Source organism: Mauremys mutica, chromosome 7 (assembly GCF_020497125.1).
Source record: "Mauremys mutica isolate MM-2020 ecotype Southern chromosome 7, ASM2049712v1, whole genome shotgun sequence".
In the NCBI taxonomy this organism is placed as follows: Eukaryota; Metazoa; Chordata; order Testudines; family Geoemydidae; genus Mauremys; species Mauremys mutica.
Window position 1 is genome coordinate 36518897 of NC_059078.1, and position 18843 is coordinate 36537739.

Sequence of the window (18843 nt, forward strand, 5' to 3'; positions counted from 1 at the left end):
TATTCATTCTTGGCTTCTTGCACACCTCTTGCTCCCAGTTCCTCACACGCACTTCCTCTCCTCTGGCTCCCTTTGGCATGACTGGAGTGAGCCCTTTTATAGCATCAGAGGGGCCTTAATTAGAGTCAGGTGCTTAACAACGTCACCTGACTCTTAGCAGGTTAATTGGAGTCAGGTGTTCTCATTAGTCTGGCGCAGCCCCTGCTCTGGTCACTCAGGGAACAGAAAAGTGCTTATCCAGTGGCCAGTATATCTCCCTTCTACTACTCTGCTGTTCCCAACTGGCCTGGGTCTATCACAATAGTTAGATGAAGTTTTTGTGTTTAAAAACCTGCATCTCCTGTCCCCAGGTGTTCCCAGGGTAATTTAAATGCTTCACCTGTCAGATGTACCATACTCAATCTCCAGGAGACAGCCATATGAATATCTTGCCACTGCTCCTGGAGAGTTGAACCCCAGAAATCAATAGCAATAGCAATCTAGCAGCAGGCATAGCTGTTTCTATCGGACATCAGTGGTTTCTCTGACATTTTGCACACAGACCATGTGTGGCTTTATAGATAATAGCCAAAACCTTGAACTGCGTAACAAATCCAGTGTGGTTCAGTGGTACGATAGTTTCTGGTTTCGCCAAGGTGCTCCTTGCCTGCCATTTCCATAACCCCTGAAAATGAGGTCACATGCTCAAATGGCTCATCCAAATAAAGAAACAAGTTGGTGTATTTTACATGAGCTGAAGAATCCGGGTGATTTTTAAAGGGGTTACAATTACGGTTTATTGCTATAATCCTAGCTGTGAGGTTACAAAGGCATGACTTACTCAGGTACAGTCCACATCAGATAGGAACATTTACAGCTTGGTCATAGATGAAAATAGGTGTCTGCCTCTGCTGTCACCTGGGCATCCAGAAGCAGCTACAGATCTAACATAACTTCAACTGCAAACTACGCTGGCAAAGATCAGACATACTTCAATAGAGGGCACACTTACTGACTTAGCCCAATCCTAGAGACGCTTCACCATGCCTTTTGCTATCAGTAAACCTCTTCTCCACAGCCTCATTTCCGTATAAACATAAAGACTTATGGTATCTTGGAGTCGGTGGAAATTAGACATAGCTCTGATTGCCACCCACAGACTGATGCTGCTGCAGCCCAAGCCATCTCACTATGTATCGCCTCTTGCAGAAGTGCAGGCACAATGAGCAGGAGGGAAGACAGAATGGAACCCTCTAAGTCCCCATATGGGAGAAGCCTTGTGGTGGCTTCTTAAAGGGAAGGAGCAAACCCACCAAAGAGGATGATGTGTCCATCCTTCAAAGATCCTGCACATTAGTCAACAGCATCAGTCACGCTCATAGCCCTGAAGTGTGCTTGTATTAACCCATTTCCTTGTTGGAAAGAAAAGTTTTTTTAAAACTGTCAAAATAAAAGTAGTTTTCCAAAGAAGTTTAAAACCAAAGTGTGCAGCTAACCTGTGTATAAGCTATTATTTATGGGCAAAGAGCTCAGAATGTGCAAACAGTACATCCGAAGGGGAAGAGAAAGTCTAGTCCCCTATAACCTGTGAAATTCATATTCTCTTACACTCCTGTGGGTAAGAGGAGACTAACTCAAAGTACTGCAGGGCCCGTAGAGCATGCAAGTAACCAATATCAATCCATCCAGTAAATCTGCATGTTGCAGCTATCAGAATCAGCTTGTCCTCAGGGAATGAGGTTCATGAACATTCTGAGGCCAGTGTCACTAATGCAAAGGGAGCGAAACCTTTCAATTTGGCTAATGCTGAGTCGACTGATGATGACAGCTGATGAGGGTTGATGAGGGTAAAATATATTATGGGATTTGTTGGCTCCAGACAAGGAAGTATGGCATTTATCTCTATTGCATAAATAGGCCACAAGGAAAACATTTATATTTACAAACAAGGTTAGCAACGTATTTTTAGTGGAGTCCAGCTAACACCTAAATTATTTATGTCAATGTTTGCTCCTGTAGGAATATCAGTTGTATTGATAGCAGCGCTGACCATAGGAGTTTGCTACTGGGGAGTTTGGTCTGTGTAGTAGAGCTGATATGTGCAATTCAGTAGCTTGAATTTCTGTCTAGGTGTCCTCATAGTTATTAAGTTGCCTTACTTTTCCTTGCTCAGCTTTATGAATGTTCTTTTTTTTTTTTTTTTTATCTTCACTTTTTCTAGTTTATAACTGACTAGCTAGTTGGCTCCTCCTCCACTCAAGAAAGGTGAATGGCCTGATTTCCTTTTTGTTTGAAGCTCTGTATGCTTTGGATGGTGCATAAGTCTTCATGTAAAGTGTAGCTGTATTTGACTCTGCACTTTTTAAGGCAGTGTAATACTTTTTTTTTTTTTTTTTTTTTTGGAACACAATGACCTTGGCAGCTGGGGGTAGAAATTGTCTGGCACCAGATGGTGTTTCTTGAGTGAATGGCCATGAGACAGGATTTGTTCTTCTGCTTAAATAGAAATCTACAATACTTGAATTCCATTTTGTTGTACACTTGGAAGCACCCTGTGTTGGAATAATGGATCATGGACTTTAATACGTGGAAGAGATCTGTATTTACATAGTATTCAATTTGTGGACCTTCTGCCCATCAATAAGGTCAGATGGCTCAGGAAAGAAATTGTATTAAATTATTTACTGCACATGTTCTAAGACTGTGTGAGGCTTCATTTCCAGGGATCAAGCAAAAACTGAAACCATTTTCTGTAATAGAGAAAATCTTCATTATGTGTATATCTCTGTATGTCTGTACTTTTCTGCTCAACTGGCAGATGTTCATGTGACCAGCTGTTAAGGTCTGCTATGTTAGATGCACAACTGGACTACAGGCAGCTAGTTCAAGAATTAAAATTAAGACAATCTGATAAGCAAGGGCCATTTGCCCCATCATTTACAGTGGGCTTTAATTAAATGCCTTGAAAATGATCCCCATTGTTGTAAATAAAGGTCAGGATGTCACTGTTCATGCCCTACAGAATAAGCACATTTTTATTCCATCAAAGCATGACATTGGTGGGTAACATTATACAAAAAAAGTGATTGGAGAGCTGAGGTTAATACAAAACATTACAAGTCACACATACAAACACATCCTGCCTTTTTACTCACAAACAACCAAAACAAAATGACCAAAAAGAATCTATAATTCTGAGGGTTATTGCTAGAGTCTTTGCTCAGCAAAACTCCCACTCGAACATGAGTGAGTGGCACGATCAGGACAATTGAATTTAAATTATCAGACTTGTTGGGAAGAGTTATGAATGTGTTTTTCTCATGGATTTTTCTTCCAAGCTGCACAGTACTGTCGGTGCTTAAGGGAACGAATGTATAAAGCTTAAATACCTCAGTATTTATTATGGAACATTAAGTTAAGCATTTCCATATATAGAAAGTTCTAATATTCCTCAAGGCATTTTCACTAAGCCCCCTGTCTCTTGAACTCTTTAAGCTTTCTTTCTGTTATGTCCACTATAATTATATACCTAAGTGTTATATTTTCAAGGTGACCCTGACCTACTATCTCAAATGACATCTGTAAATTTTGCACTTACAGTTGTTTGCATGTGCAGACTGGATAGTAGTTCATCTGGCTGATTCGCACATGCAAAATGAGACTGTTAATGTGCCAACAATTTCATGTGCAAAGATGCCAGGCATCATTTCTGAGAAAGTTTTGAAAATTTGGCCCATAATGAGTAAGAATATTAAACTTAATTTATAAAGTGTGTCATTGTTTGCAATCTACTGAATCAAACTAATGTAACACACTAGTAATATATAATAGATAAATGTTTAAAATATATTATTTGTAAAGACCTTCAATAGATTTTGTTTGCTGCAGTATTGTTTAGGTCTTTGTTAATGTTCGGGTTAATGTTTTCATTTAAACTAGACATGTTTGGTTAGCGTTTTTGTTTTAAATCCAGGGATACTAGCTGAGATTTACTTTACTTCAGTCAAGGTTAGCTTAGGCCTGAACAAGTTGTCCCTTTGAGCAAATCAGCCAAACCTGGTGTTTTTTACTGACATTGCTACTACAAACTGTGTGTGTGTGTGTGTGATGATTGTCCATGTGGATGTTCAGTGAGATTTATTTTCCTTTAGAAAATGCATCTGGGTTCTGAGCAGGTAAAATGGCCTTCTGAGGTTTTGAATGTGGTAGTAAAAACTGCTTTTCTCTGCCGTCTGTCAAGGGTTCGAAAATGGTAACAGAGAATTAGTGAAAAAATTAGTAAAAATGGAAGAGAATAAAATTAAAGATAATAAAAATTATTTAGCCTTTTCTTCTCTTTCTTTTCTCCAGATTATCCAAATGGCATTCGGCTCACATCAGCTGTTCCAGGAGCAGATATCAAAGTCCTAATAAATTTCAATGCACCCAATCCTCAGGATAGAAAGAAATTTACGGATGACTTGAGAGAGTCTATTGCAGAAGTTCAAGAAATGGAAAAGCACAGAATAGAGTGTAAGTACAAAGGTACATATAATAGAGCATTTTCAAACTAATCAACATTAGTAAATCTGTTTGATATATGTAATATAATCCACCAGGATTTAAGTCTTAAAATAATGTAGCTCCCCATCTGTGGCTTTTATTTTAGAGATAAAACAGTGATTCCTAAAACTCCTGCCAGGATCTTTGGACTGGTAGCTAGTGTACTATGTAATTGCAATATATTGAAATATATCTTAAGCACCAGCAAAAATCGACTGATGAGTAAGTAGAGGGTAGGTCTGTACCAAATAGCGTGAATAAATTGCATTGTAAGTTTTAGGGCTATTTTAAGTGGCTTCTTAGAAAGAGGTATTGTCTTTTGGAGATGGACTTTTGAAGAACTTTGACTCTGTTTCTCTTAATATCAAACTTTATTCTTTTGAAAAGCATCATGTTTGCTGCTGCTTCAGTAGCCATTATGCAAATGAACATACTGGAAGCTGCAGATATCTATCTAGCTAAACATAGGATTTTATATTATAGTTTTCCAGCATGACATCCTTTCATTGCATGTTATGTTATAAAGTCACTGGGACAGAGATCAAGTTTTCTTCCATGTGCCGTTCAACTCCACAATAAACTGACACCTCTGGATACATAATATTTTGTTTGCCATGTCATTGGCTCCATTTCATTATAGTCAATAACTATAACTGTACAATCATTCTCTTTGTTTCAGCTGAGCTAGAAAAACAGAAAGGTGTGGTACGTCCAAGCATCTCCCAGTGCTCCAGCCTCAAAAAAGAATCTGGCAATGGGACGCTGAACAGAGCCTGCCTGGATGACAGCTATGCCACTGGGGAGGGACTGAAAAGGAGTGCACTCAGCAGCTCCCTCAGAGACCTCTCTGAAGCTGGTAAGCACCACATTTATTCCCTGCTCTGTACACCAGTGCGTGCAAAGAAGTGTGATAGATATGTGTAAAAATAAGCTCATTTGTGAATGGTGACCATGTAAAGAAGCAATACAGAAAGTTTAACTATTTGCTTTTTTTTTTTTAAACATTTGTTGGGTTTGTTTTTTATTTTATTTTACCGTTAGTGTACTGAACAAACTCTATTTGAAAATATCAAACTGTTATAGCTTGCTATGTATACTTTTAAAGGAGAATGGAGACAGAGGAAAAATTGTAAGTGTATTATAGAAAAATGGTTGACTAGGGCTAGGAATAACCCACTTAGAATTCCTTTGTTTTTTCTCTTATTTATTACCTCCTTGTTAATGTAGACTTAGAAAGAAAAAGAAAACACTGAGGTCCCAATGCAATGACTGCTTCCTGTGTATTTTGTGCTTAAGTGTACCCATGTACTACATTGATGAATGAAATTGAGTGAAGCCCTACTAAATTCTATCTAGAGTGATAGCATCAGTCACACAGTATAACTGAATTATATCTCGTCATTGTATTATGCACAACATAGGTCCTAATTCTTGCTGAAACTGTTGTTTGCAAAATACTATTGCCAGAGGAATAGGAAAAAGCCCTGCTGGGCACAGTAGTAATGTCCCCAAGACTCATCGCTGCTGCTGTGGCTAAAATTGGAACTGACCTATCTAAAAAAAAAAAATTCTTTTCTTTTTTTTGGGTAATATTTATACGTTTAAAAAAATACAAATAGAAAGAGTGGTATGTGCTTGTTTTTATTTTATTTGTTTGTTTGCTACATGCCATGAATTATTAGTAATTAGCACCCTCATGTTTTCCAGACTCCGAGGGGTAAATGTTCAGCCCTGTGTTTAGAATGTTAGGCACACTACTCCTGTTATTGCTAATGGAAGTTATACCTGTAACACCAGCCACGCCACACTGACCGTAACCATAAGAGTAGCAGCAATTGAATTTTAAAAAAAGAAGTTTTATCTGCCTGTATTATTTATTTTGATTTGTTTTTTAAATGCTGTATGATCTACAGTGGAGGCATAATTTTGTAATACTGTGTATATCTTGACTAGTTAGCCCTGGTTAGCCTTTCCTTGTCATATCAAAGAGAAGGATTTGTGCTGCAGTAAATAAAACACGGGTAAATTGAATATGTAGCGTGTGTGTGTTTGTGTGTATGTGTGTGTATGTATGTATATATACGTATACATACACATACACACACACCCCTATTATCACTTGTGTTTACTCTCTGTTTATATCCATCTATACCCATCTGCATCATTAAAAGACATGGGGCCTGATCCAAAGCCCACTTCAAGTCAGTGAGAGTCTTTCCATTGACTTCAGTGGGGGTTGGATCCAGCCCAAGTCCTCATCGTTATTAAATCTAAGCTGTACAGATACCTTCATCATCTTTTGGTTTTGTTTTATTTTAAGTTCTTTTAGAATGAGAACAGCCATGTTACTGGATGTGGGAGTTTCATGGCTATACAAACCAATTTGCGTGGTTCCCGATTAACTCTCTTCATCCCATAGGAATTTTCCATCACAGTCTTCCAAATATTGCCATGTACATAAATCCCTTTAGAGGGTTATGTGCAATAAACAAGATGAATTCCTCTTGATCATGAAAACTTTCATATTTCAAAACTGCATGCCTGCTGTTGGCATGCTCATTACTGAAAGTGCTCTTTTTCCATGATAGAAAGTAGAAATCATTTGCAGACTGGAGGGTTTATCAACGAATTTGTTAAACCCAACTGAACTTAATTTTAATATTTACCCACTGATCGTTATGGAGAGCTTCTGTTTGGTCTTGTGCAGTGCAATTAACTTGAAAAATTACACACCTGTCACCTGATTTAGGTTAATAAAACACCATTTTCAGTCCCTGGGTATATACTACTATTTCTGTGATATATCAAAATCACTGTAGTAAGTTTACAAGTACCTCCTCTAAGTTTAGCTTGCTTGGGGGAATTCACTTTGTTTTAGTATGGAACAGATGACCCTTAGAAAAACCAAAGAAAAATTTACCAATTAGCAGAGGCAGTGTGGCTCAATGACTCTACCAAAGCAGCAGACATACAAATAACTTCTGAAAAAGGTGGGCTGAAATTAGTTCATCCTAATTCCTGGTGTTTGTACTGCCATGGCATGAAATATAGGATGATAAAGAAAGAGGATCTGGGTGTACTGTGTGTGTATGAGTGTTTGTTTAGAAAATGGGGATTACGGGCTGAAATTTTAAAGGATTTCCTTAATTGTTTCTGCAAAAATCCAATTTTACAAGAGAAAACTGAATAATTGAATATGCACAGAGTTCGGTGCATAATTTCCTAAGGAACACTGCAGAGGTGTTTTTGGAAGCGCTCTGAAAATATGGTTCTATGAAAGGGGAATCTGAGTCTGTAACGAAAGTTTTGGCTATGCAGGTTTCTGTTGAAGCTGCGGTTTGGAAAAAATGAGCTAATTTCCCTTTGCCGGAAGTCATTATACCTATCACAGAGGAATAGTAGTAGGGAAAAGTGCCTTTAAATTTTTTTCCATTCTTGAAAAGGAAAAAATAAATTAGTCTCTCAAATCTAAAGAAGAAGATGATTTTTGGACCCTTTCACCTCCTAAAAGCTGAAATTGGTTTTTGGAGAGTAATACTTCAATTCCCCAACAGGGAAACAATATCTGATATTGACCAGGTACTCTTTGCTGCTGGCTATTTTTCTATTCGTTTTTCCATGAAAACATAAGTTGTATTTGCAAAAATTAAATGAATGAGGGCTTTGAGGGTTTTAAGGTTAGTATTTAATAACCCTTATCTTGTTCTCTCTGATCTGACATCTGCTGCCCTGGAATAAAAAGTAGAAATGGGAACTGGCAGCCAGCTGTGTTACAAAACGTAAATGAGTCAAAAGCATTTAAAACTTCATCCTTTTTCAGATGTCAGCCTGAACTGTCAGAGTGATTAGCTCTGTCCACTGAAAATTAGTCAAGAAAAAACATACTTATTTACCCAAGAATGTACAATTCCAAATTAATGTGTAAAATGTTAGAAGGAAACCAAACGCAACTAGAAAAGGAATGGATTGTGCCAAACACTAAGAGAACTTCAGACAATTCCAAAGCTTTCTTCCATTTATGATATTGAAATGGGCCTACACATAGATATGAAAGATGAAAACTATCCCATCACAATTATTAATGAGGGAACAGTGGTTTTGTGATTAAAAGACAGGACTGGGGGGAATATGTGGGTTTCTGATTCTATATCTGCCACAGATTTCCTGGGTGATTTCAAGCAAGTCATAACCTGATTTTCAGAAAGTGCTGAGCACCTGTAGTTCCCAGTTACTTCCTATGGAGTTGGGAGTACTTAGCATCTTCGGAAATCAGGCCCCTAACCTCTTTATGCCTCACCATATCAATGTGTAAAATGGGGACAAATATTGATTCCTTCTTCGAGTGATTGCTCATGTGTATTCTACAATAGGTGTGTGTGCTCGCCATGTGCTCCAGTGCCAGAAGTTCTTCCCCTAGCAGTACCCATGGGGGGGGAGTGCCCCCACGACCCCTGGAGTGGCGCCTGCCTGGCACGGTATAAGGGGAGCTGCACGCTCCCCCACCCTCAGTTGCCTCTTGCCGCCAGTGAAGGTGCATCGGAACTGCTCTGCTCCAGCTTTGTTGTAGCTCGTCCCCAGAACTGTTTGTTCGTTCAGTGTTAGTACCTGTAGTTAGTTAGCTGTTTAATTAGTTTAGTTAGTCAGTGAGTCCGGGCCAGGGCATGCCCCGCGCCCTGGGTTTAAGTCGTGCGGCTCTTGTAGGCGTCCTATGCCAAGAAGTGACCCGCACGCAGATTGTTTGCGCTGCTTGGGAGAAACCCATATCAGCTAAAGGTGCAATATTTGCAAGTCGTTTAAGCCTTGGACCAAAAGAGAAAGGGACATTAGGCTCCAGGCCATCCTGATGGAGACAGTGCTGACCCCGACCCCGGCATGCCACTCCGAACCGGTATCCGGCACCGTGGCGTCAGTATGCAGCAACCTTCCAGTGCCATCGACCAGCTGGCACTGCTTCCCATCCACCGGGCACGCCAAGAGGGCCAGGAAGACTCCCTCTTTGCAGTGGCACTGAGGGAAGTCTGGGACAGAGGCTAGGCCCATGTCGGGCAGTCCTCAATCCCCACTGGGCTCCAGGCCTCCGATTCAAGTTGAGTGGAGTAGCCTGGCCCCTTCAGATGCCGTCCACACCTGAAACCCTCCAGGCAGCCCGGGACATATCGATGGGACTCCGGCGGGCATCGCTGCCGGTCCTCGTCTCGGAGAGGGTACCGCAGTCAGTCATGGCAGTCATCGATGCCGTTCCCGCTTGGACTCCCGCTCCAAGTCTCCACCAAGACATCGCAGCCCCAGGTGTTGATTGCCGGTGTCTCACCATCACGAGTCCGCCCGTCAAGGCTGTTCGCGGAGCAGCTATTACTGTTGGTACAGGTCCTCCATGTCAAGATCTCAGTCCCATGGCCGTCGTAGATCCCGGCATCGCCACTCCTCCGAGTCCAGAGACAGCAGCAGATCTTACACCAGCCTGGTCTCCATTCATAGCAGTCCTTCAATGGGCCAGGCCAACCAACCCGGACAGCTGGCCCCGCCGGTGCCACAGTAGGTGCAGTGGCACCGAGCATCATGGCCGGCCCAATGGTACCAGTGGGCACTGTGGCCTCCGGTGCAGCCCCCAGTGAGAGCTTGCTCGGTGGCCAGAGCTTAGGAAGCACTGTTGGCCCCCTTCTCCAGACCCCCGAGAAAGGAGTTGGTGGGACGTATGTCCTTGGCACTGTGCCTGGAGTCTGACCAGGTGGTGAACCCTCCGGTGCCAGTCGACACCCAGAGCACGGCACTGGCCTCTTCGCCCCGCCCGGAGGAGGCAATTGTGGCCCCGCCACCCTCCATCCCGCAGGAGGACTTCACCAAGATCTCTTAAAGAGGGTGGCAGCAAGCCTACACCTCCAGGCAGAGGAGATGGAGGAGCCCTCCGACTCCCTGTTTAATGTATTGTCCCCATCGGCACTGGGTAGGTGGCTTTGCCTCTCCATGAAGGGGTGGCTAAGATTTCAAATGCCCTGTGGCAAACACCGGCCTCATTGGTCCTCATCTCTAAAAAGGCGGAACACAAGTACTTTGTACCCACTAAGGGGGATGAGTACTTGTATACCCACCCGGTGCCCAACTCCCTGGTGGTCGAGATGGTCAATCACAGGGAACGGCAGGGTCAACCGGCCCCGATCCCAAAGAACAAAGACTCTTGGACACTGGACTCTTTCGGAAGGAAAATGTATTCATCTTCGAGCTTCCAGTTATGAGTGGTGAACCATCAGGCTCTCCTGGGCCGGTATGAATTCAATCTATGGGGTTCTCTGCCTAAGTTTGAGGACTCCCTCCAGGAGCGTGATAGGAAGGAGTTCAAGGCTCTAGTGGAGGAAGGGGCAACAGCTGCTAAGGCGTCCCTGCAGGCAGCCTCAGATGCTGCGGACATGGCCGCATGATCAATGGCCTTTGCGTGTCCATGAGACAGGCGTCATGGCTCCCACTCTCTGGGCTGTCCAGTGAGGCGCAGTCTTCCATGCAGGATCTCCCATTTGACGGGAAAGCTCTGTTTGCCGAGGAAACAGATACAAGGCTGCATGGCATGAAAGACTCCCGCATGACCCTCCAGACTCTGGGCCTCTATGTCCCGGCTCCAGCAAAACCTAAGTTCAAGCTGCAGCAGACTCCTGCCCAGGCCACCGTCCCGAAGTACAAGGCCACCCTTAAGAAGCAGTGGGACTGTAAGAGATGCCCTTAGAGGCAGTCCCGGCCTGCCCCCCAGCCTGGGTCCTCCAAGGGCAAGCTGGCGGGGAAAAGGTATTTTTGACGGGACGCTTGGGGGCGCCCTGCCAGTCCTCATCAGGGATCCACCCCAAGTAAAGCTTCCCTTCTCCAACCAGTTGTGTGCTTTCCTTCCGGAGATCACCTCGCACTATGCGATTGTCCCCCAGACCAGGGATGACGTCAGGTTTGGCAGGGCTCCATCCTGGGAACTTGTGAACTCCTACCCACCTCCAACAGATATAGCTTGGAATCACCTATCGTGGAATACACATGAGCAATCACTCAAAGAAGAAAAGACAGTTACCTTTTCTGTAACTGATGTTCTTCAAGATGTGTTGCTCATGTCTATTCCACATTTCACCCTCCTTCCCCTCTGTTGGAGTTCCCCTTATACCGTGCCAGGCAGGTGCCACTCCAGGGGTCACGGGGGCACTCCCCCTCTCCCCCATGGGTACTGCTGGGGAAAAACTTCTGGCACCTGTGCACGTGGCGAGCACACACACCTATTGTGGAATAGACATGAGCAACACATCTTGTAGAACACCAGTTAAGGAAAAGGTAACTGTCCTTTTCCTTCCAGAGGTGTGGTAAAGTCTGATGCTCTCCTGTTGTGGTAACATGCTTTGAGATTGTGCTACAGAAGTGCAAGGCTATTGTTACTACAGCTGCAAGCGGGCACTGTTCCTGGTAGTCTCAGCACATATCCCCAATACTTATACTGTAATAATATATGAGTATTGACTGGCATTAAGGGCCAGAAACAGTAAAATAGAGCCCAAGTATAAAAATAGTCTCTGTGCTTCTTGTATATTGCCCCAAACTTCATTGGTTGTCTCTTTCTTTCTTTCTTTCTTTTTTTTTTTTACACTTTTCCTGCCCTTGACCCAAATATATGATGGTTTTTATTAATCCTTTGTAATATTTTCCAATTTTTCTCTTGTCCAGAGTTTACACTCTGGGGAAAGACTGCAGGGATCTTCACTACCCTGTATGTTCCATATACAGAAGCAGACTTCATGCAGCTGCAGAACCCTTACCCACCAGTAGGAGGAGTCTTCAAGGGAATGGTTCAGGCTCTAAGCTCCTCCCTCATCCACATGATGCTGGAGGAGATTAAAAATTTCTCACTCTTCTCCCTTGGGCTGAGGTGGAAGCAGGCAAAATGAACGCTATTTGGGGTATGAGACATTAGAACTCTTCTCCTGCCTTGCATGGTGTCAAGTATCAGAGGGGTAGCCGTGTTAGTCTGGTTCTGTAGAAGCAGCAAAGAATCCTGTGGCACCTTATAGACTAACAGACGTTTTGCAGCATGAGCTTTCGTGGGTGAATACCCACTTCTTCGGATGCATCCGAAGAAGTGGGTATTCACCCACGAAAGCTCATGCTGCAAAACGTCTGTTAGTCTATAAGGTGCCACAGGATTCTTTGCTGCTTCTCCTGCCTTAGCAGTCAAGATCTCCAGGGGAGTAGAAGGGCTGAATCTGCTCCCACAGAGAAAGTGGTGTAGGGGAGATACCAGACCTGAAGGCCACAATTTTCCTCTTTCCTTGCTATCATTGTCATCTTCCTTCTGCTCCCATTGGATGTTAGTGATGCCTGGCATGGTACATGTCTCTGGATACGTGTACCATAGCCTGCTTCTATTGATTCCCATCATATACCCCGTTTTTAACAGTGTATTCTTATGAAAAAATCCAGAACCTTGTGTTTATGTAAATACCGAAAATATTCTGCAAAATATATATATGCAGAGATCACCCACACATTCACCCCTGAAATATAGCCATCACCAACACTACTCCACTGGTTTATAGAGGGGAAATTATTCACTTCTCCCCTCTATATAATTACATCCTGCACTGAATATGACCAATGTACCCAGGATAACGCTCCTCATGTGAAGAGAGCCAGGAGTTTTTTAATGATCACAAGTGGTCAAGACCATAATTGCATGCCTCAACCAAAAGACAGGATTAAAAGACCCCTAGAAGTGGTCCTTCCAGATTATGATTGAGGCACGTCGGTGAGGTAGTATTGGGCATTTTAAACTACCTCTGCTTGTGTCAGGCCTGGCCTTTGGATAACTAGGTGACAACAAAAACAACGTGGAGTCCTTGTGGCACCTTAGAGACTAACATTTATTTGGGCATAAGCTTTTGTGGGCATGGAGTGGAAAATACAGTAGGCAGGTATAAATATACAGCACATGAAAAGATGGGAGTTGCCTTACCAAGTCAGGGGTCAGTGTTAACGAGGCCAATTCAATCAGGATGCATGGCAACAGTTTCCACTTTCATGAATACCACTTTCACAATGTGCTGAAGCTAGTACAGTGACTCATTATTTGGTAAATGACTGTTAAAATAGTTTGCTTTACTAAGAACATAATTTGAATCCTTTTCCAGACTATTTTAGCCAAGAATCACAAACTGAATCACAAGAAGTGCCCTTGATCTCAGTATGCCTCTCATTGGTATAGAGCAGATAGACCCAAGAAGTACAGTACAGTAGTGATAACTGAAATATTTTAACATTTCCTATAACATTCTACATATCTATAAGGTCAATTTCTGCAAGGACACAATGGATTTTCATTCATGATTCCCTGTAAGAGCTCACAGAATTTGCAAGTCTCTGTAAGGATATTCTAATTTCTAACTGTTTCAAGTTTATCAAGTTTAAAGTGACCTTGATTGTACATGTGGAGGTGTGTTGCAGTAGTGCACCGTAGTGATGCTTACTCAGAAGCAGCATACAACCTATCACAGTCCATTACCAACCACAACAGCTGTGAATTGGTTAGGGGAACAACAAGATAACTTTCGAAGGAGAGGAAAGAGAGCTGGAATTTAATTTTACAAAGAGAGGAATGAGAAACAGTGTTGTATAACGATCTTCAAAAATATTTAAAGTAAAAAACAACTTGCTGAGCACAGTTAGTCATAAATTTGGTAAACACCACCTGGTTTTATAGCACAGCAGCTAATAATCATTCTAGTGTAGGATTATGCTACACAGAACAGCTGAATAAGCTCCTTCTATCCTGGACTTACCATTTCCCTGCAATGCCTTTTGAAGACTGCAGCTCAAAGAACACTTTTTAAGCTGGGATGGATGTAGCACTGAAGAATAGTTTGTAATAAAATGATCCTACATTGGCAAGGGGAATACTCTGTAGGACCTAATAGGTCATTTCCATTTCTGATTGTCTGTCTACAGTCCATGGTGAACCTGTTTCGCTTTGTTTTTAAGAAATGACGTCTTTCCTCTTAGAAGAATTTACCAGAGGGCTCTTTACTATACAGGATTAGTTAGTGATCATATGAGGATCATTATAGATGTGTCAAATATGGTTTCACTTTTTTCTGCTAGTATTCCTTTGCCCACAGTCATCTTAGGTACATAGACAGATGCGCACATCTGTCTACATATACTGCATTCATCACTGTGGCATCTGAACATTTTCACTCCTGCTTTACCTTCAGTGGGAGACCTTAGGTTTTTCTATGTTCCTTCATGCCTGGTCACTTTTATTCACCTGTGCCAGCGTAATATTCACCATTGAATGGGGAGATGGGTATCTTCCTTCAGGATTGTGGATTGGCTAACAGGAGTGATTTGACTCTCACAACCAGCATCATTATTTCCAATAAACAAAGAGCAAAATTCACCCCAACTAGGCAATAAGAACTATAAGATAATCAAAACCGCTTCTCTCTCATGGTGTACAGTACAGTATAGTCATGTTTTTGAGCAAGCTAAAACTGCAGTAAAGAATGTCCCCAAAGATTTGGCAAAGAGCTCTTCCAAAGGAATTGCTCATCTGCAAACACATAATCTCAGTTTAAAGGGTTTATGTTGAGAACTGTGCATTGTTGCAAAAGTAGGACCCTTAGCCATAGCAAGGGGGAAGGGAATACCTCATCCCTCTCCAGCAACATTCTTTGGAGCAGCAGTGGCAGGCTCTGAAGAGAACTGTATCAAGCCTTCCAATACAGGAGGGAGGTTTGTGGTGACACTGGGCCTTTAAGAAAAGTGGTGGGGCATTAAGAGAGAGAAATGAGGAATGCATGTGGCTTTTGGAGATGTCTGGAGACGCTGACCACGCCTCATCCTGATGATGATAGCTTTGTTTGATCATCCCCTAAACAGAACATTCTTACATTTGTTAGTTTAATATCCAACAAGCTAAATTCAATAAAAATAACTAGTCTATGTAAACAACAAGGAGTCCGGTGGCACTTTAAAGACTAAGGCCTGGTCTACACTAAGGGCGGGGGTCGAACTAGGGTAAGCAAGTTCAGCTACGTGAATAGCGTAGCTGAACTCGAAGTACACTAGTTCGAACTACTTACCCATCCAGACGCCGCTGCGAGATCGAAGTCCACGGCTCCAAGGTCGACTCCGCCACCGCCGTTTGCAGTGGTGGAGTTCCGGAGTCGACCGGAGCGCGCGGGGAGTTCGAACTATCGCGTCTAGATTAGACACGATAGTTCGAACTCCGAGAAGTCGAACTCACCGCGTCGACCCGCGCGGTAAGTGTAGACATACCCTAACAGATTTATTTGGGCATAAGCTTTTGTGGGTAAAAAACCCACTTCTTCAGATGCATGGAGTGAAAATTACAGATGCAGGCATTATTATACTGACACATGAAGAGAAGGGAGTTACCTTACAAGTTTAGAACCAGTGCTGACAGGGCCAATTCAACAAGGGTGGATGTGGTCCACTCCCAATAATTGATGAGGAGGTGTCAATTCCAGGAGAGGGAAAGTTGCTTTTGTAGTGTGCCAGCCACTCCCAGTCCCTATTCAAGCCCAAATTAATAGTATTAAATTTGCAAATGAATTTTAGTTCTGCAGTTTCTCTTTGAAGTCTGTTTTTGAAGTCAAGCCCTAAGATACAACTGAATTTGCTCCAATCCCTCAAACAGAGACAAACACCCTACAAGATCTTTATCAAGCATTCTTAAAACTACAGTACTCACTTGGGGAAGTGAGGTAACAGATTGACAGAGCGAGGCGGGTACCCAGAAGTCACTTACTACAGGACAGACCCAACAAGGAAAATAACAGAACATCACTGGCCATCACATACAACCCCCAGCTTAAATCTCTGCAGCACATCATCAACGATCTACAACCTATCCTGGAAAATGATCCCTCTCTCTCACAGACCTTGGGGGGCAGGCCAGTCCTCGCATACAGACAGCCCCCCAAACCTGAAGCAAATAGTCACCAGCAACTACACACCACACCACAGAAACCCTAATCCAGGAACCAATCCCTGTAACAAACCTTGTTGCCTACTCTGTCCCCATATCTACTCTAGCGACACCATCAGAGGACCCAGCCACATCAGCCACACCATCAGAGACTCATTCACCTGCACATCCACCAATGTGATATATGCCATCATGTGCCAGCAATGCCCCTCTGCCATGTACATTGGCCAAACCAGACAGTCTCTACGCAAAAGAATAAATGGACACAAATCGGACATCAGGAATAGTAACATACAAAAGCCAGTAGGAGAACACTTCAATCTCTTTGGACATTCTATAACAGATTTAAAAGTAGCCATACTTGAACAAAAAAACTTCAAGAACAGACTTCAAAGAGAAACTGCAGAACTAAACACAAATTTTACGCCGTTCATTTTGGCTTGAGTAGGGACTGGGAGTGGCTGGCTCACTACAAAAGCAACTTTCCCTCTCCTGATATTGACACCTCCTCATCAATTATTGGGAGTGGACCACATCCACCCTTGTTGAATTGGCCCTGTCAGCACTGGTTCTAAACTTGTAAGGTAACTCCCTTCTCTTCATGTGTCAGTATAATAATGCCTTCATCTGCCTCCATGAATCTGAAGAAGTGGGGTTTTTTACCCACAAAAGCTTATGCCCAAATAAAACTGTTAGTCTTTAAGGTGCCACCGGACTCCTTGTTGTTTTTGTGGATACAGACTAACATGGCTACCCCCTGATACTATTCTGTGTAGGCATACATTGTCTCTGATGAATTAGCTGGGCAGCCTAGTTATGAAATCTGGGTGCATAATCTTCTATTTGGGCATCCTGTATTTCAGCACTTAGCTTCCTAAAATCAGTATTTAGAAGCCAACTGAGGGTTCCACTTGTAAGGTTTGGGCAACTAACTTTGGTGTCCACCTTAGGAAAATTCGGCCCAACTACTAAAACTGAGACTACTTTGTCAGCCTTAATACCTAAATGTAAAGCACTGCACAGCTAGACAAACAAAATCTAGCCATAATACAATGCTACATTTAAGTTTTAATGATTAAAAATTAAGTTTAGTTTTCTTTTTAATCGTCATGAAAGAAGATTACATGAAATCCATTGAGGTTCAAAATAAAACATTCAAAGGATGAGAGAGACTTTCCATTTCCCCTCTCCACTGAAATCCAGAACGTTCCCCATAATTCAGAAAAAACCCCACCCATAACACTGTTTGAGAAAAACAGATTTATGGACATTTTGGAAAATTTGCTTCTAGGAAATTAAGCAATTTAAAACTCTAGCCAACAGTGAACATTATGACCCCACTGCTAAATGTAGAGACTAAAATATACATATTTTAAGATTCTTTAAAAAAAAAAATAAAAAAACAAACAAAAAACCCACCACCCAGGAATTATGACAAGTTGCTTCAAAACAAAAGGATCTTCCTTTATAGGATACATCTAGGTACAGAAACTTAATTTAATTATGGCCTTAAACGTTAAGTTTCTGCCTTAGTAGCTTCTATAGCAGTTTAATGTACCATATAAAATTAGTCTCCCGAGGTCCCTCTAGTTGCATTTAGAGGCTCCTGTAGTAATTCAGGGAAGCGGATATTTCTCACCCAGGTCTTGTCTCAGTCTCTAATCTATGGTATTGCATGTCCTGGGCAGGCAAGCGTGGGCGTCGCAGCAGTGCAGGATCGCTAGACAGCAATATGGAAGTAAGTAGGAAGTTACTGATGTCTAGCTGGATGTGATGATGTGCATTTCAAACCTTTCTTTTATATACATATTTTTTTGCTCTCTTTCTTCTAACATATAACCTGCCTGCCTCAGATAAAATGCATGCGTAGGCTACTCACTTTGTATTATTCCAGCTTAAAAAACACTTATGGCTTGTTTTAGACCAAGCACCATTTTTGGTTTCAGCTAACCTTATTCCCTCTGTTCCTGCAAGCATGGTTAAATGAACATGTGTCCTTTTGCCACCATTTTGGTCTGATCCCAGCCTGAAGGCCCACTTGCACTTCGTTACACAGTACACTGTTCTATGCTGTTTGATATCTAGCTAAAACTATTGACTTTCATGCTCAGCCATTCCCATTGCTTATTTTCTAGTTAAATTGCTAAATGTATGCAGTCATGATACCATGGAATTGCACAGATAGGGCATGGGAGGAGAAAATGAATAAGACAGATGAATTCAATGTGGATTTCATGAGATTTCATTCATCTTCAAACCATTTATATATACTGTTCATGTCGTTGAATTCAGCTTGCAGATTTATTTATTTTGTGTGTGTGTGTGTGTTTGCATTAGGTAGATTGCAGTTTAAATCT

The 18843-nt window shown here is 42.2% G+C and overlaps 1 protein-coding gene across 4 annotated transcripts in view; it reads left to right on the plus strand.

Annotated features, from left to right (window-relative positions):
- The window catches only part of IQSEC1 (IQ motif and Sec7 domain ArfGEF 1), a 688386-nt gene that overhangs the window by 664106 nt on the left and 5437 nt on the right, over nt 1-18843 (plus strand). For 3 of the 4 annotated variants that reach the window (XM_045024037.1, XM_045024038.1, XM_045024039.1), the window contains 3 exons: nt 4330-4491; nt 5201-5377; nt 18175-18224. In XM_045024037.1, coding sequence (XP_044879972.1) covers nt 4330-4491; nt 5201-5377; nt 18175-18224 — 389 coding nt within the window. The remainder of the gene's footprint in view (nt 1-4329; nt 4492-5200; nt 5378-18174; nt 18225-18843) is intronic. The other variant, XM_045024040.1, reaches the window with a different exon arrangement.